Source organism: Erithacus rubecula (assembly GCF_903797595.1).
Source record: "Erithacus rubecula genome assembly, chromosome: 8".
Taxonomy (NCBI): Eukaryota; Metazoa; Chordata; class Aves; order Passeriformes; family Muscicapidae; genus Erithacus; species Erithacus rubecula.
Window position 1 is genome coordinate 15,497,085 of NC_136659.1, and position 15,780 is coordinate 15,512,864.

A 15,780-nucleotide genomic window follows, 5' to 3' on the forward strand; every position below is an offset into this window, starting at 1 on the left:
ACATCTTTTCTCTTTGGCCTTGTCTCTCCCCAATCCGTTTTCACAGCTTCTTTTTGTCCTCTGCAGACTGTTTTTAATGCTTTAAAGGGAGCTCACCTCTTTAGGAGAAGGCTACCAATCACAATCCGTAACTTTGAGACACTTTAAATAAACTGAGCTCCTAACCATTTCAAGGAAGGCAGCAGCTTCTATTCTTCATCTTGCTGCACTGAGAATGTGCTAAGCTGTACACAATGCAGAATTAAGGCATAGCACAATTACAAGCCTGAACAGAGAAAGACAAAATCTTTGCTTTTTATTAAAATCTTAATTAAAAAAAAAAAAAAAAAGGAAAAAAACCTTGACTGAAAGAACAATGTTGCCCTGTACTTCTAGAAGCAACAGTACCAAGAAGGTAGATTTGCCTTGCAGCTTACCCACTTATCAAAGTAATGCATTCAGCTCACCCACATCTTGCTTTCTAACATTAGCCAGATTTACTTTCCCTAATAACCAGCTTTTATGGCCTCATCTCTAGCTGTATTTACCCAGCTGCTCTGTATTTGCTAGGTGAGCACGTGTGTCACTTCATGTTTCAGAAGGGTTTTTAAGCCTCGCCTCTGGGCAGTCAGGATTTCCTGCTCTGCGGCGGCAGGAACAGAGCGAGACAGGAAACGCCGCTGCTGCCACGGGCAGAGCGAGGGAGGAAGGTCAGCGGCTGTGTGCACCTCCTCATTACTGACACAGCCCCAGGACTGAGTCTTGTCAAGAACTGAACTTACCGAATTGCCCTTTCATCTTTTCAGTATTTGCCAGCTTAATTTGAGTATGTAATATCGGTGATATTCTTGTCTTTAAAACACTTTGAGTACCGTGTGGCTGAGGCAGCACTGACTGATGCAGTGGCAGTGCCGGATATCCACAGTCCCAGTGTCCGTGTCGCTCATGGGAACAGAGCCAAGCCCCTCCAGCAGCCTGAAAAGGCAGCAGCTCTATCACGACCCTGTCTGGAGACAATCCATTTGAAATTCTGCTGTATGGAACCATTGTGAGGAGTCAGTCACACCCAGACAAGCCACATGATATTGAACAGCAGAGTTGGGACAATCATTTTACATTCTTTCTAATTTTAAAATAACATCTTTAAACAAAAACATTTTTCACTTATTTTGATATAAAAGAATAATCCCATTTTTCCCTTAATTTGAGTTTTAGAAGCATCAGCTCAAACTTCACATTATTAGTCACATCATTGGATTTTGGCCATTGTCTTTTAGCACACACACAAATCCACTGCTGTTGTCAACACTTCTGTTTTATCCTTTAGAAGGCTGCTACAGTACTACAGTACTACTTTACAGTGCTACTGCAAATACGTTATTGTAATATTATAAAGCTGCTGTGATCCCCATTTTGGAGGGAGGCAATACTACTACATCACTACTACCATGAAGGTGGGAACAGGCAGAGTCCTACTCAGATATGAATGTTATGGAAATTATGAACAGTCATTTGAAATTTAGGCTTATTCTGAATCAAAATTAAAGATGTATAAAGTTTTCCATAAACAGATTAATGCTTTGTTTTTCCAAAGTGCAAAACCAAATTCATAAATGAAACATTTCACAGCATTTCAGTAAAGGTACATATTGTGATTTGTATTGTTAAATAGTGCAAATAACAGTACAATTTTAAAAATCGTAGCTCCATTTTTGAAATTGAATCTTTAATTTCAAGCTAACAGCACTAGTACTTTTCAGAGACAGCACAGCAAACATCTTGGAATAGCATTTTTGACTACCTCTGCCCTTTGAGCAAAGGAGACCTTAAAGCAGACACTGAAAAAAGCAGCCACCTGCCAGTTCTGGTCTCCATAGAGAGCCTGAGGAAAGACATCAATTTATGTTAAAGGTAATGCGGAATTCAAAGTCAGTGTTGGGACTATAAAACCATAAACAGTGAGCCTGTAGTATTTACACAGCTGTGAGTTCAGATCCAACTTTTTATAAAATTTATGTATTTGAAACAAAGAGAACACTGATGGGGTCTGGCTGTCATCCTGAGACAAGTATATCATCACCTAAAATCTCCTTCAGATTGAGACTCACTGGATCCAAGAAAAAATACTGCATTTTAATGCTGTTAATAGAAGGAAAACAAATAAAATGCTTGATGATGAAGTAGTCTCCTTCCTGTGAGCAAGCACACACAAAAACAATTGGATCATATTAAGCAATTGTCACATTTCTACATGGTGAACCATGACATTAGTTCTTCTGTCCCTGCATACTATGAGTTTTGCAGGTTTTGTGCAATGTGTTAAGACTGAATAACAGTGCTGACACAGGACAATAAAACATTTCTTTAAAGCAACATATGATTTCAGCCAGTTTTGTTTAAAAGGCAAAAAGTCTTTATAGCAATGATGCAGGTAACCAAGAAATATTGCTTCTGCTCACACATGATGCATTGCTGCAGGCAGAACTTTAAGATATTCCAGGACCTGTAACAAGGAGGTTTTACACGAGATGAACACAGCAGCAGCAAATTATATACCTACTGCAGCAGCTTAATGCAACAGGGCTTTGAAATATGGGAAGCTAAGTAAGACATGATCTGCTTCTGTATTATATTGAAAGAATTTTCAAATAGCAGCTGATCATAGTCCCCATCCTGCCCTCAACAAAGAGGTGAAATTCTGAACCAAATAGCCTGGTGTTGTTTTGTCCTTTCTTTCCCCGAAATTCTCTGTTTCCTGTTGTGCTTTACACAAAAACAGAGCTCCTATTTGCATACATTTATAAATTCAGTCTCTTCTCTCCCAGTGAGTACCAAAACTTTCCTAATAGTTTTCCTTAGGCAAGAGTTCATCACCAAATTAAAATCAAGCCATATGACAAGTTAGTAGAATGTATTTGTTTAGTTTCATCACAAAAAACACATACTGGTTTAGGCTGATTTTCTTTTTATTAATAATATAAGGTTCTGTAATCTCTTAACATTACAACTGAAGCTTTACAGTTAATCTCACACTAAAATGACAAACACTGTTTGGCTTTATTTGCAGAAAATTAAATTACAACCTTGATAAACATACATTTCCAAGACTGAGAAGCAATTTGTGTTTTCTGGATTTCAGTGCTAATGTATCCCTGCCATTGAAATTGGTTTCAGTTAATTAACATTGCTATGGAAGAACTATTTGGCCTGGCCTCTGTTCACAGCTGTAAGGCAAAGATGACATCTCTAACTTAACCACTATACTCTAAGTCAAATCAAGACATGTTTTTCTTTGACTGTAAGATTTAGATCCTGGATCAGCTTTTAACAGATTCGCTTCTTTTCCCTCTAAACATTTATAAAGATCTCTCTAATGTAAACATATTTTACAGTCAAGCCACAGTCACTCTCTGCACCTTTCCTCCTTCAAAGGGAGCAGAAGCAATGTAATTGGAAGTCATTACAAGCTTAATTAAAACTGCTTGTAACTTACATATGACCAAAATAGCCAAGCAAATGCAAAAGTTGTGTTATGCATCAGCACTTCTAATCTGCAAGGATCAAACTCCATCTCTGAACAGGCTGCAGCTACAGGAAGTCTGCAGAAAGAAAGTAGAGCATACAGAAGGAAGAGTGGTGGAAGACTACAGTGGGGGAAAGTAAGATTTTGTTTAAATGGTGAATGATCTCTATCTAGGTCTTCTGAACTTGCATTACATTTTTTTCTATTTTCATTAGCAATGTGAAATTAAGGACAGTAATACATATGTTTCCAGTAAGCTCTGACCAGTTCATAAGATAGTATTTAGGAAGACAGCAATACTCCCTACATTTGGAGTTAACCTTTTCCTCAGAGCTATCCAGTGACAGTGCTTTGGGACCCTTGCAGCCTGTTATTTCCCCTTCCCATAGGACAACTGACATACAGTGAAAATCTTTACTGCATTTTAAATCACTTCACAAGTCAGTAGCTATTTAAAGGTTAGAGAGTATAAGGAGTTTTTACCTGTGTACTTTAAATACAAAAAAGGATTAGGAAACCATAGTCAGAAAATTTAAAAAAAGGGAAGGACGCTGTAGAGCTGTGTTGTACTTTAGTCAAAATCTTAAGAGATCAGCATTACTAAGCTATGACTACTTATTCTACTCTGTGCTGTCATTCTGCAAAAAAGCTTCACATGCTTTCCTTCAAAATTAATTCTTCATAGTTACACGAACTTTCATTGAGGCACATAAACACCCTTCATATTTACCAGCTCCTAGAAAGGTCTCCACTGGGGAGAGACACAAGTCACCAGCCATGGCCATGGAGTCAGCAACGTGCAGCTGAGGTGAGGGAGTCCCTGCAGCACCACAGATTCACTCACCCAGACACCTCTGCCTGCGTAAGGAACACTTAACCACAGTGCCAAGGCTCTGCTCCAACACACTGCACCTACTGTTTTGGTTACTGCTGAAATACCAACTCTGGGGACAAGAAAAAATAACAGATTTTCATACTGAAATGTGAAATAAAGACCATTCAAAATAAATCCAGCTGCGTTAAAAATATCACGTGAACATTCTGTCTTATGACCTGCAGATTGCAAAAAAATTTTCTTTAATCACCTTGACAGCATGCAGTTTGAAGTCATGGTTTGAGTATCCATGTTTTTCAATCATTTGAATTTGCAGCATTGAAATTAATCTTAGAACAAGTTCAGTTGTCTGATATGCAGTATTTTTTCAAGCATTTTATACTCTTTTTGGTACTGAAAGCTAATTAGAGAGTATTCTAAAATAGTTTAAAAACAAAAATGCAATCTATCATTTTCTCCTCATCAAGGGCACTACCAGTACAAAAGGTGTCCAAATTGACACTACAGAGCTGTGAAGCAGTTGACTAGAGACAGTGCCCTCAAAGGATAGTCTGTATTTTTTCTATCTTATGCATATACATTAATTATCAAAAAGTTGGATAATTTGCTTTAAGAAAGAACCCACCTTAAAAATGGATCATGAGTATTGACAAATATTTTGTTTATTTTACTGATTTAGATTCAAGTTTCAATGTAAAAATGCTTACTTCTCACATGACACTGATCAAGAAAATATTTCATTTTCATAAAGTTCAATGGACAATTAAAATTGTGGTAACTTGTGAAGTAAATAAATGATTCATAAAGGTCATAGGAAACTGTACAAAACTTAAATGGGAAATCTCACTTCCAGGATGACAGTAGGTTGTCCATTTAAGTGTTTTATTAAACTGTTGTGACTGTTTCAAAAGACAGTGCTGGGCAGTTTCATTTGAATAACTGAAAAAGATATTTTGCATCTGCGCAAAACAAACACAAGGGAACAAAACCCATACACACTAGGACTGAAGTACAGATGAACACAAAAATTTGTTACAAACCTGTTTTCAACATACAGTGAGAAATGTCCATTGTACAAAACTTAGTGACTGACCTACAATTAATTTAAGATTATCCCAGCAATGCAAATACAACTCAGAACAGCTCAATTGTGTAAGATTTTCCAGTAGCACTATAGTGAGAGACTACTGAATTTTTAGTAGTTTGACTTACATGGTCTCTTTTGATGAAAGCCTACATTTGTATTTGCTGGTTAAAGTCTGTTAATTAATCCAGTACAGGGAGGTACTCCTTGGTGTTCTCTCATCTGTCTCTTAAGCAGCTTTCCTTCAGCAAGAGGCTGGGCTGTGCAGCTGCCTCTGTAGAAAACATTTGTCAGTCTTTGTCCTCCTTGCAGGGGATGCTTTAAGTAAGAAACATCTGGCAGTATCCAGCACTGAAAATACTGTCAGCTGTGCTGCCTAGCCCAACTTGGAAACCCAAATTTGCATTTCCTAGTTGGTACTTTGTGCCCAGTAGTTGGAACATTGTTAAGTAAAAGTCCATAAACATTAACAGTGATGTTTACACTTTATTGGGAGAAAGGGGAAGGGAGTAGCAAAAAATCAATGTAAGTTACTAGTTTTTAAAGTTTAGTCTATGTTATATTTGATTACTGGGATATCAATACAATGAAAGTGGAGGAATTTCAACAGTAATTTTTAATTTTTAGTACATCATTTGTGCAGGGCTTTATAAAAGATTTTTGTTTCCAAAGATGTTATTTGGGTCCACATATTCTTTAACAGATCTCAGCATTCCCAAGCCAACATCAGAGATGCTCTCCTTCATCCAGCGCTTCCGCAATTTACCTACTGGAAAAACAAAAACAAAGTGTTTCAATATATGGCAGGATTCTAGGAACCAATCAATCTTGTGACCATGAATGAATAAACACTGTGTGATAAATGCTTTTATTCAAAAATGAGAAATGTTTTGCTTTATTTGATTTATTGAGCCCACCAGACTATCAAGCTCATTAAGCTCAGCATACTCCCAGAGGAAGACTGTGTTCCACACTGTCTACTTTCTTTAGAAACTATGAAATTTAGATGAAGCTTAGGCTGAAATCACATGTTCTATTAAGACAAGGAATCAGTAGTAAGTTCTAAAAAGCCACAAACTAATTTTAAGTTGGAAACTGTAGAAGAGATTACTAGAAAGCAGAAACCCACACTTCTTGATTATTTAAAGTGAAAACATAACTCAATAATCAAGCTTAAACCAGTATTGATTTAAATAGCAAAAAATGTTTCTATGAAGAAGGCTTAATATTTCATTTAAAAACCTCTATGCTGCCTGGTAATTGCTCAATATCATTACACAAGAGCTTTGTTTCCCATGTAAAAATGGCTATTCACAACATATACCAAATACACGCAAAGCTGAAACAATCTTTTAAGAGCTCATTTCATTAAATTCTCACAATAGTCCTGTTAAATGGCCAAGTGTTCACATGCTAATTAAACAAATCATCAACTCTGATTAACAGATCATTCAAAACTGAGGATATTTTTTTCATTAAACACACTCTGGCATTAAAGTTGCCAGCCTGAAACACAATCCATTTGTCAGCATGGTAAGACACAGTAAAGGTTTGAGAGACAGAAGCTTTAAGAGTATCTGGAGCTAAATTCAAGCTATCTTTTGTGCCCTGTTTCAGGGTAACCATCAAACTGTCATCAGAATAATAAATTACAGGGACACCTCTGGAGAACAGAGTATATTTGTTTATACCTTAAGGAATACGAGCCAGTCACAATGCCAACAGAAAAAGCAAATAATGTGAGACATAATGAGATTTGCAGTTTGCTAGAAAACAACTATTAGCAGCATGTGTGTCAAGATCAAAGATCACAACTGAAGGACAAAAGAATTTGTCATGTGGCAGGAACCCTGGCTGCATTTTGCAGCCCCAGCTCAAGAAAGAATCCCCATCTGTGAATATACTGTCACTACAATGTGACTGAGCACAGTGTCGTGGTTGAATTTTACCTGTTAAAACTTTAATACCACGACAAAACACCTGAGTTGTGGATGTGGCTTGACCATCCCCTCAAGTCACTCACACTGGCTCTAACACAAGCAGCTGAAGAACAGTCATTACTAGTCTCAACTGTTATCTGTAATATAGTTTCAGTGAATTTTGTTCTGTGGTTATGGGCGTAATTGTCCTGAAAAGACTGCAAACAACTGCTCCAACAAGATGGAGCACATTAGAATCACAGCAGGATGCCCAACAGCTAGCATGCCTGCCTCTCTTCCACCTCCAGTAATAATGCAATTCCACAAGGAACTGAACTACTGTCTGAGCAGCACCAAACAGTCGTTGCATATTTAATGAAGTCGCTCACCAAGTGCTGGAAAACAGAAGGTGCTTGGAGTGCATCATTAGTTCTGTCAAAGTGATAATTTACACATCTATCTTGTCAAATTTTCTATGGTTTATACTTTTGCAATAATAAATCTAACATACATCTGATTAGTGAACTGGAAAGAAAAAAAAAGCTGTACTACAGTTACCAGCAGTCCTTCACAAACATGCTGAACAAAAAGATTTTAACCCCTTCATAACAGTGAAGTTGATTCCCTGCTCCTACTGTTCATGTCAATAAAATATACATGGAGTTTTCAACTACTCAAGTTTTCACATTTGAATTAAAAAGCTTTGAAGCAATCTTTCCTAATTCTAAGCTGGTCCATCAGATAAAATGGAAAGCACACCAAGTGAAGGAAAGGCTCTGTGAAAATGAGAGCAGCACTTAGAAAGGTCATTTATATATTGTTTCCCTTCAGGCTAGTGCTGTGCTATACATTTTCAGGTCCTTCTCCACAGGACAACCCAAATGGCTTCAAGGATGAGAAGAGAAAGAAAATTCCATAATAGCAAAAGACGGAATTATTTTTATGTTCACACTAACAAGTGAGAAAGTTGCTTACCTCCACTCTAGCCTAGCTAAAGAACAGCTTTGTGCTCAAGGAAGCCTTAACTACTCTAACAATAAGAGCTCAGTTAAGCCTGATCTTATCACAGACTACAGAAAACTATCTTCCCATTTCTAGCCTAGAGAAAGTAGAATTTTCAGTTTTAGCCCAACATGACAGCATTTACCTAGAACTGACAGGAGACAGTGCACTAGTCCAGAACTGATACAAGCATTTACCACTTCCAGGCTTTCAGCACAGTATACTTTTCACAATTAAAAATGAGTTCAAAATCACCTGATTCTGTATGGTACATCATGACATTATTAACAATGTCTTTGCAGTAGCTTAGCACAGCAAGTTACTACTTGTCCACTGAGCTATACACACCATCACATGCACAATCCTTGTGCTGCCACTGGAAACAAACAGAGCCCTTCCTTCTTGCTTCTTTGTCCTCTGAAAACACTTAATCTTGCATCTGAAGGGAGGTGTCAAGAGGATGGAGCCAGGCTCTGCTTGATGGTGCCAAGCAAAAGCACAAGAGACAACAGGCACAGTAAATCCCATCTAAGCATGAGGAATGATTTCTTTCCTGTGCATGTGCCCAAGCACTGGAACAGACTGCCCAAAGAGGCTGTGGAATCTCTCTCATTGGAGGTTATTCAAGAACCTTCTGGACACAACCCTGTGCAATGGTGCTCTAGGATGGCCCTGTTTGAGCAGGGAAATTGGATTAAATGATCCACCGTGGCCCCTTGCAACCTTACCCATTCTGTGATTCAGTGATCTTACGTATCCAAGATGAGGTATGAGAAAACCAGTTTTCAAGTTTTACAGGTGTCAAGTGGCCTGTTCCTGAGGTGTGCTGAGCAGTCTAATAGTGCCTTAAAACATCCATTGCTAGAGACAGAAACTTCCAATCTGAACCTCAGCTTATAACACTGAGTACAAACCTCACAGCATGGCAGGGAGCCTACTTCTCACAAGGTACTTCAGATCAGAAAGCCAAGCAGCTTGTTCAGCAGCAACTCCAAAGAAAGTTCAACAGCAACTGCATTTAAAATTTTTTATCTTTCTAGTCTACATAAAAACAGAAATATGTGAACTGGCTAAGTAACTTTTCCCCAGCTCTGACACATGCTGCTCCATGTTGGTTCACTGGAAAAGCTGTTCATCTTTCCACTGCCCTTTGGCACTTGTGTACCTTCAAAAATACATCTGGATGGCAAAAAAGAGTCTGGCTGCTAAAAATGGAGTGAGCAAACAGCAAGCAGCAATTGGTTTTCTCACTTTTGGAATATGAAATACCAGGGCATACATGAACAGTTTTGTAAGGAAAGTTTTCATACATAGCTACATAGCTGATTGATTCCAGGAATTACTCTACACCCATGCAGAACAGATTTATAGCACTGTGTGGTCCCAATGCAAATAGGTTCTGGTGGCACTGCACATGGCTCTGGACTTCCTCTACTCCAGCTCTTTCAACTTGAAGAGTCAGTTACTACATAACAACAGCTTTGCAAAAGGACCAGCAGTGACAGGTCCTAAGAAAGATGAGGCCCATCCAGCTGTTGCTCTTCCTGAAGCTAGCTGTCCCTCCAGAAAGCAGCTCTCTGCCCTTATAAACTGCTTAACATGCTATTACTTTTCCAGGGACAATTCTGCAATACTGAGGAAGGTCAGAGCAGTAATGTAAAACATGGTAGCACTGCAGTCTATTGGACCAGTGTACACCAACTCTACTGCATAATTCACACTTACCACCACCATAACACTGCAGATTTTTACTTCGTATCTTAACAGCTGAAATACTTTCAAGTTCAGTGTTGATGAATCAGGAGGTCCTTTCCTTTTAAATTTTTTTAAAGGCACTGAAGATGACTATTCTATTAAGATTTTCAACAGACCAATGAAGAAAATACAAGTGTGTTACTGTATTATTTCACATGAGGTTACTCCATGTCTAAAAAATTTATCAGTTTCAACTCATTCTAAGTAGAACAAGCTCTAGTATGCTTAAGGGTAGAAGACTTTTCCACCCCATGTAGAAGAAAAAATAATGTGTTCAACTCCCTCTGATAAAAGAACCTTATGATTTCAGATTTTGTTGTTTGTCTGAGTTAATTACTGCACTGTATAGTTTAAGCCACAGCCTCTTAATGCCAAAGAATTGCAATCTCAAACATGCAATTGCATGCAAATAAAGTGTAAGGCTTTTTTTTCTTTATTTTGTTTTGGGGGGTTTTGCTTTGGTTTTTAGTGTTGTAGGATTTTTTTCTTATTTTTTGTTTTCCTCCATAAACTGCCATTGATACTATAGCTAAACCTGCCCAGCCTGGGCTACCTGATTAACCTTTACTCTAATCAGTTGTCTAGAAAGTAGAAGAAAATTAGTTCTATTATGTTAAGTGGCTAAATGAGGCTATTTTCCTCAACCCCACAATCTGATAATTGTTTCCTTAAGCATCAATTGTAGTTACAACAGTCCCTCAAAGGGAAGCAATGTATCATTACTTTTTACACTGTTCTTTGGTTTTACATGGGTCATTAGCTTGGTAATATGAAAGGGATCAGATACAAATCCAACCTTGTCCCTTTCTGATGGTGTACCCCAAAGGGGTTATAGCTGTATTTATACACCAATCATACCTACTGATACTTCCTCAGCACTTATTATTTCAAGCAGACAAAAAACAGGCATGTTTGACAAAAGAAATTCAAGTGTGACATATCATATGGGTGTTTTTAGGGCTTGCCATAAATTATTAGAATAATTTATCCGAACTTAAACTTGTATCTACAAGAAATTGTGATTCCTAATGCTGCTTTTCTTAAATACTTAGTTTCTAAACACTATCTATGGCTCTCTAGCAACCTTACATGACTTCAAATCTAATGATACCCAGTGCCCTGAAAAGCAGAAGGATCAAAGCTGTGCTTGAAGATGTGCAATGTCCCTTTCTGAGCGCAGGGCGCAGTCAAAGCAGGGTGACAACTGTAATGGGGGGTGGGAGGAAGGAAGATTTATCCACAGTAAAGTCCTGCTGAAGCTGCTCTTCATAAAGTTAAAAGTACTATGATGTCAGTTCTCACTATACACCTACCTGCAGTTGGTACTTCCCCAGCTGTAAAGTAATTTATAAATTTACACAACTCAGACTGTCATATGTGACCATTTCTTCGCTCAAGGGGTATATGAAGATTGACTTAAGCAGGCTTTGTATTTCCTATAGCCTCAAGTCCCAAACTACATCTGTTTTCTTTGATATACAAACTCAGAGTTAAAATAGCTCCATTTATCACAGTGTGATTGTAGGCAGACAAATCAGCCTGTCTGTTTCCAGATAGTGAAAACAACTGTTATTAATCACAATTACAAGACAAACGCCAAAGGAAATTGCACTGGTATTTTCTTTTACCCCACACAATGGACCAGTCAGTGCTAACAGTGACAAGGCTTGAAGGTCAGTAAATAAAATGGACAATATTAGGCTAATTTTCAGCACCACATCTACTAAGCACCAGAAAAAAAATAATCTTGAATATTGAACACAGTGAACTGCCAGACAAAAGCACTCAAAATGGAAAATATGTATCAGTATTGGAGGCAGTCATGCATACAACGGGAGCATACAAAGTGAAACAGAAACCCAGTTTTCACAGCTGTGGAGTCACAAGGTTCAAGCATGCAAGGGTTTGAAAATACTATATTATTTTTCTTGTTCAACACATGTGGTAAGCAAGGTTTTATATGGTGAGGGCAAATACACCCAAATGTGACAGCTCCAGCTGCATGTGAGTTGGATGAAATGTCAGCCCCAGTAAAACAGAGCTGCCACAGCAGGAAAAGCACAGGAGTACATCAAGGGGGTAATTCCACACCCAGTGTATGAGAATTGACAGTCCTGCTACACTGCCATATTAAAGATTTAATCAGAGGACCTTAAGTGCATATCAAAGAAAAAATACTGAAACATTTTCACTCATGTTATTACCTACACATCCTTCAATATCCTGATACTGCTAAAGCAGAGTCCATTTCAGTTTCCATCACAAAGCAAGATGCTTGAAAATAGTCCTAGCTAAAATCTTCAAGTCTAGGAAGTCACTGACATGTTTTAAAGCACAGCTTCTGCCCTTCAGTTTTCTCCCCCCACACAGAGCTATCAGAATTAAATTTTTTTTCTCTAGTTTTAAACCATTACACTTTTTCTTTGCTCTTATATCTGTGACCAGGCAATGCTCCAAGAGAGTGGAGAGAAGAAATGCAGTAAGATGATCAGTTTGAAGAAGGTAGCTGTACTAATCACACAGACTCCACAACAAGTCTTCCTGACATCCAAGGTTATAGCATTATATAGGACTCATGCAGTCAAATTAGATTATCCATGTATGTGGATTTACGTATCTAAAGCATCAGGTATAGGAAGTATTGCTTATAAATTACATTGGTTCTTAATACTAAAGCACAAAATACCTTGTGAAGATGCTAGTAACACAGGACAATAAATCCCCAAACTCCAAGACAGGAAATTAGGTAACTAGAACTTATCAGACAGCAGGCCAGTAAAGTCAACACTTACATAACATCCATTATGCAACAAATGGTAGGTTGCAGCACAGTCCAGTTTAAAGTCACTGGCTCTTTCATTCAGACACTTGGCCCAAGTGCTCTGAAATTTGGGCTAACAGCATTCACAAAGCCACAAGGGACACAAAACTGTCTTAAAACTATGGAACGCCCATTTGAAGTCTTTGTAACTGAATATGCATCTACACAAGGATTAGCAAAAGTTGTTTAAGACAAACTGATCCAACTAGAAAGTGAGGAAGTTTCCAGATAAAATGCCAGGTGATCTCCTTCCCCCTTGACCCTCACCCATTAATTTCAGTTAATGGCATGAAATATTTTTCAGAGTTCTACTACAAACTATTTTATGTACTAATGAATATTTAGCAGTATCAAAGAGATTAATATTGGATTGAGAACATTACCTCCATGATGATGTGAAAGACTTCCTCCATTGGCAAGTATTTCTTCTCTAGCAGCCCTCTAAATTTGAAAGACATGGTATTTATTCAACAGCAATTGCACAAAATTTTTGGATTTCATGAAATGCTTGCTATTTCACTCATACACACAGGTGTATGAAAAGTTTTGGAAGTAATTAGGGTATATTATATAGGTAAACATTATAGTTCAAGCTGTAGAAAAAGGTAAGTAAGAGTCTTCTAAACAAACATTATCAAAGCCAAAACATTTCAAGTGGCATCTCTTATAAAAACTGTGTTACTCAAGAATAGAATGTTCTGGACCACTTTTCCCTTGCCAAACTTAAATAGTCCAGTGGGTGGGATGCTCATTTGCAAGACAATTAAGTCTCAATAAAGAAGTCTGAAAACAGGCTCATCAGAGTGATTCAAGATTCTTATTCAGATCAGAATTCAACCCAGAACTCCAAGATCCTGGTTGAGGCAGTGAGTACAAACAACCGTTTCACAGGTGCAGTTTGTGCCAGAAAACAAAATTTAGTTTTTTATGTTAAGAATGTTGATTATGTTGTTAATTATGTTGAAGTTGCAGAATTTTTTTTGCCATTCACTTCTGAATAATTAGAGAGCTTACAAGGTGTAACAATGAAAGCTTTTCTAACTCCAAGCACTATTTTTTTTTTTTCAAAAGAGTGTACTTTTTTAGGAATAACATATATAACGGTAGCTAGGCAGTTAAGAGATTTTTCAGTCTGACATACAGAACATATACTTGGTCAGCAAACTCCCTCTGTTAGGTTAAATTTAGTCACTGCAATGAAAGATGTGCATCCAGGTCATCACACAAACTAATTCCAATAAAAGCAATATCTGAGTATAAGTAAAGTTTCATTAAATAAACACTCAAGTGTTACATCCTTCAGTGCCCTATATGCAACTGCATGCAAGCCTCTGAACTCGTAGATAAAACTTTGCATCCACTTGCCAAATTCAAGAGAAATTTCTAAAGAATAAGCATGAGATAATGACATCCCAGTTATAAATACTATTTCTCTATAGTCCTATTAGCTATTTTCTGGTGCTGAAGTTTGAGCTAGGAACCACAAGGTAGGACAAAAAGCAGTTTGGCCATAATGATGCCTTAAGTTTTAGCTTTCATATTTTTATATTTTTCAGATTCTGTGCTGCCTAGGTGTGTAGCTCTGAGCTTCATATTAAGTGTCAGTAAGTTCTCTTCACAGGGTAGACAGACTAAACAATCCTTTTCCAGCTTGAGACCAAGGACAACTGTTAAAAGTTTCAGGCCCAAAAAGCATAAACAACTGGGAACTGAAGAGAGCAAACAAGGAGGATGAGACTTCATGACCTGAAGCTGTAATTAGACAATTTACCCCAATACATAAATAGGCCAAAACTATAAAATTGTTAAAACTCATGATTGGGATCCATCTTGGATCCATCCTGGGTGTAGCCCTGGCCAGGCTCTTGGTGTAGCTCTTGCCCAAGTTGTATTCTTTTAAGGCCTTTTAATAAATCCCTAATTTATTATTTTAGCTCTGTCTAGTCTCTGTTCCAGGTCAGCCTTACTAAGGCATCAATAGTCCTTCTACAAATCACATCTTGAAGGTAACAAGGATTTTAGTTTCCCCTAACTAGGTAAGTACAGTGTTTCATCATCTGAAGTGTTATTACAGAAGAATTATTGCAGAGCTTCTTGGCCAAAGCTGAAGCAGCTTACAACTGGTCTAACAGACTGGACTTAGACTCTTGCTTATCTGGGCCTAAGAGAAATGGCATGAGACAGTACCATTCCTTATTCTGTACATGCTGCACTATCAATAAAGTATGATCTTGACAGTTTCACCATGCATTTTACAGACTGAATACTAAGCAAAAGAAGTAGCTTTGTAAATAATGGAACCAGGGAAGACTAGTTACCCAGGGATTTGGGGTTTAAGGTTTGAAGCTTCTGCCATCCAAGAAATTCCAGGTCAAGCTCTTCTATACCTCAGTCAGAACTACTGATTTACTGATACCTGAACCAGTCACCTGGTTGTCTTTTCTCCACTTGATGAACTATTAACATGTACCTTTTATTACCAATAATGATCAAAACTTTACAAACTTCTGAGATCTTTCCTGCAAAATTCAGCAAGCTTGGCCAATAGGTTCAGAACAAAATACAGGTCATCAGCTTTTCCCCCTTTAACAATTGTTCCTTTATACATTACCTCAATTTGTTCATAGACATGAATAGGATCACTAATTCCTCTGTAGTTAAAGGCAAAGTAGAAGTAGACGCATGCACCTGCATCGTAAGTCTGTGTCACCCTGTTGAAGAGAACTGCATTACAAACAAAGCTTTATGATGTTAAGCCAACCACTATGTGACATTATAAAATCCATAAGATTACTTCCTTTCTTACCCAAATGGATAACATCTTTAAAATCTCTTTATCCCTTTTGCTCCTAATCCATGATC

General features: G+C 37.7%; 1 protein-coding gene across 4 annotated transcripts in view; it reads right to left on the minus strand.

Moving 5' to 3' along the window:
* Window positions 1-2,924: 2,924 nt before the first annotated feature.
* AGPS (alkylglycerone phosphate synthase) overlaps window positions 2,925-15,780 on the minus strand; it is a 74,559-nt gene continuing 61,703 nt past the window's right edge. For 3 of the 4 annotated variants that reach the window (XM_079310336.1, XM_079310339.1, XM_079310338.1), the window contains 3 exons: window positions 15,530-15,629; window positions 13,302-13,359; window positions 2,925-6,190 (listed from right to left, as the gene is read on the minus strand). In XM_079310336.1, coding sequence (XP_079166462.1) covers window positions 6,069-6,190; window positions 13,302-13,359; window positions 15,530-15,629 — 280 coding nt within the window. In that variant the 3' untranslated portion in view covers window positions 2,925-6,068. The remainder of the gene's footprint in view (window positions 6,191-13,301; window positions 13,360-15,529; window positions 15,630-15,780) is intronic. The other variant, XM_079310337.1, reaches the window with a different exon arrangement.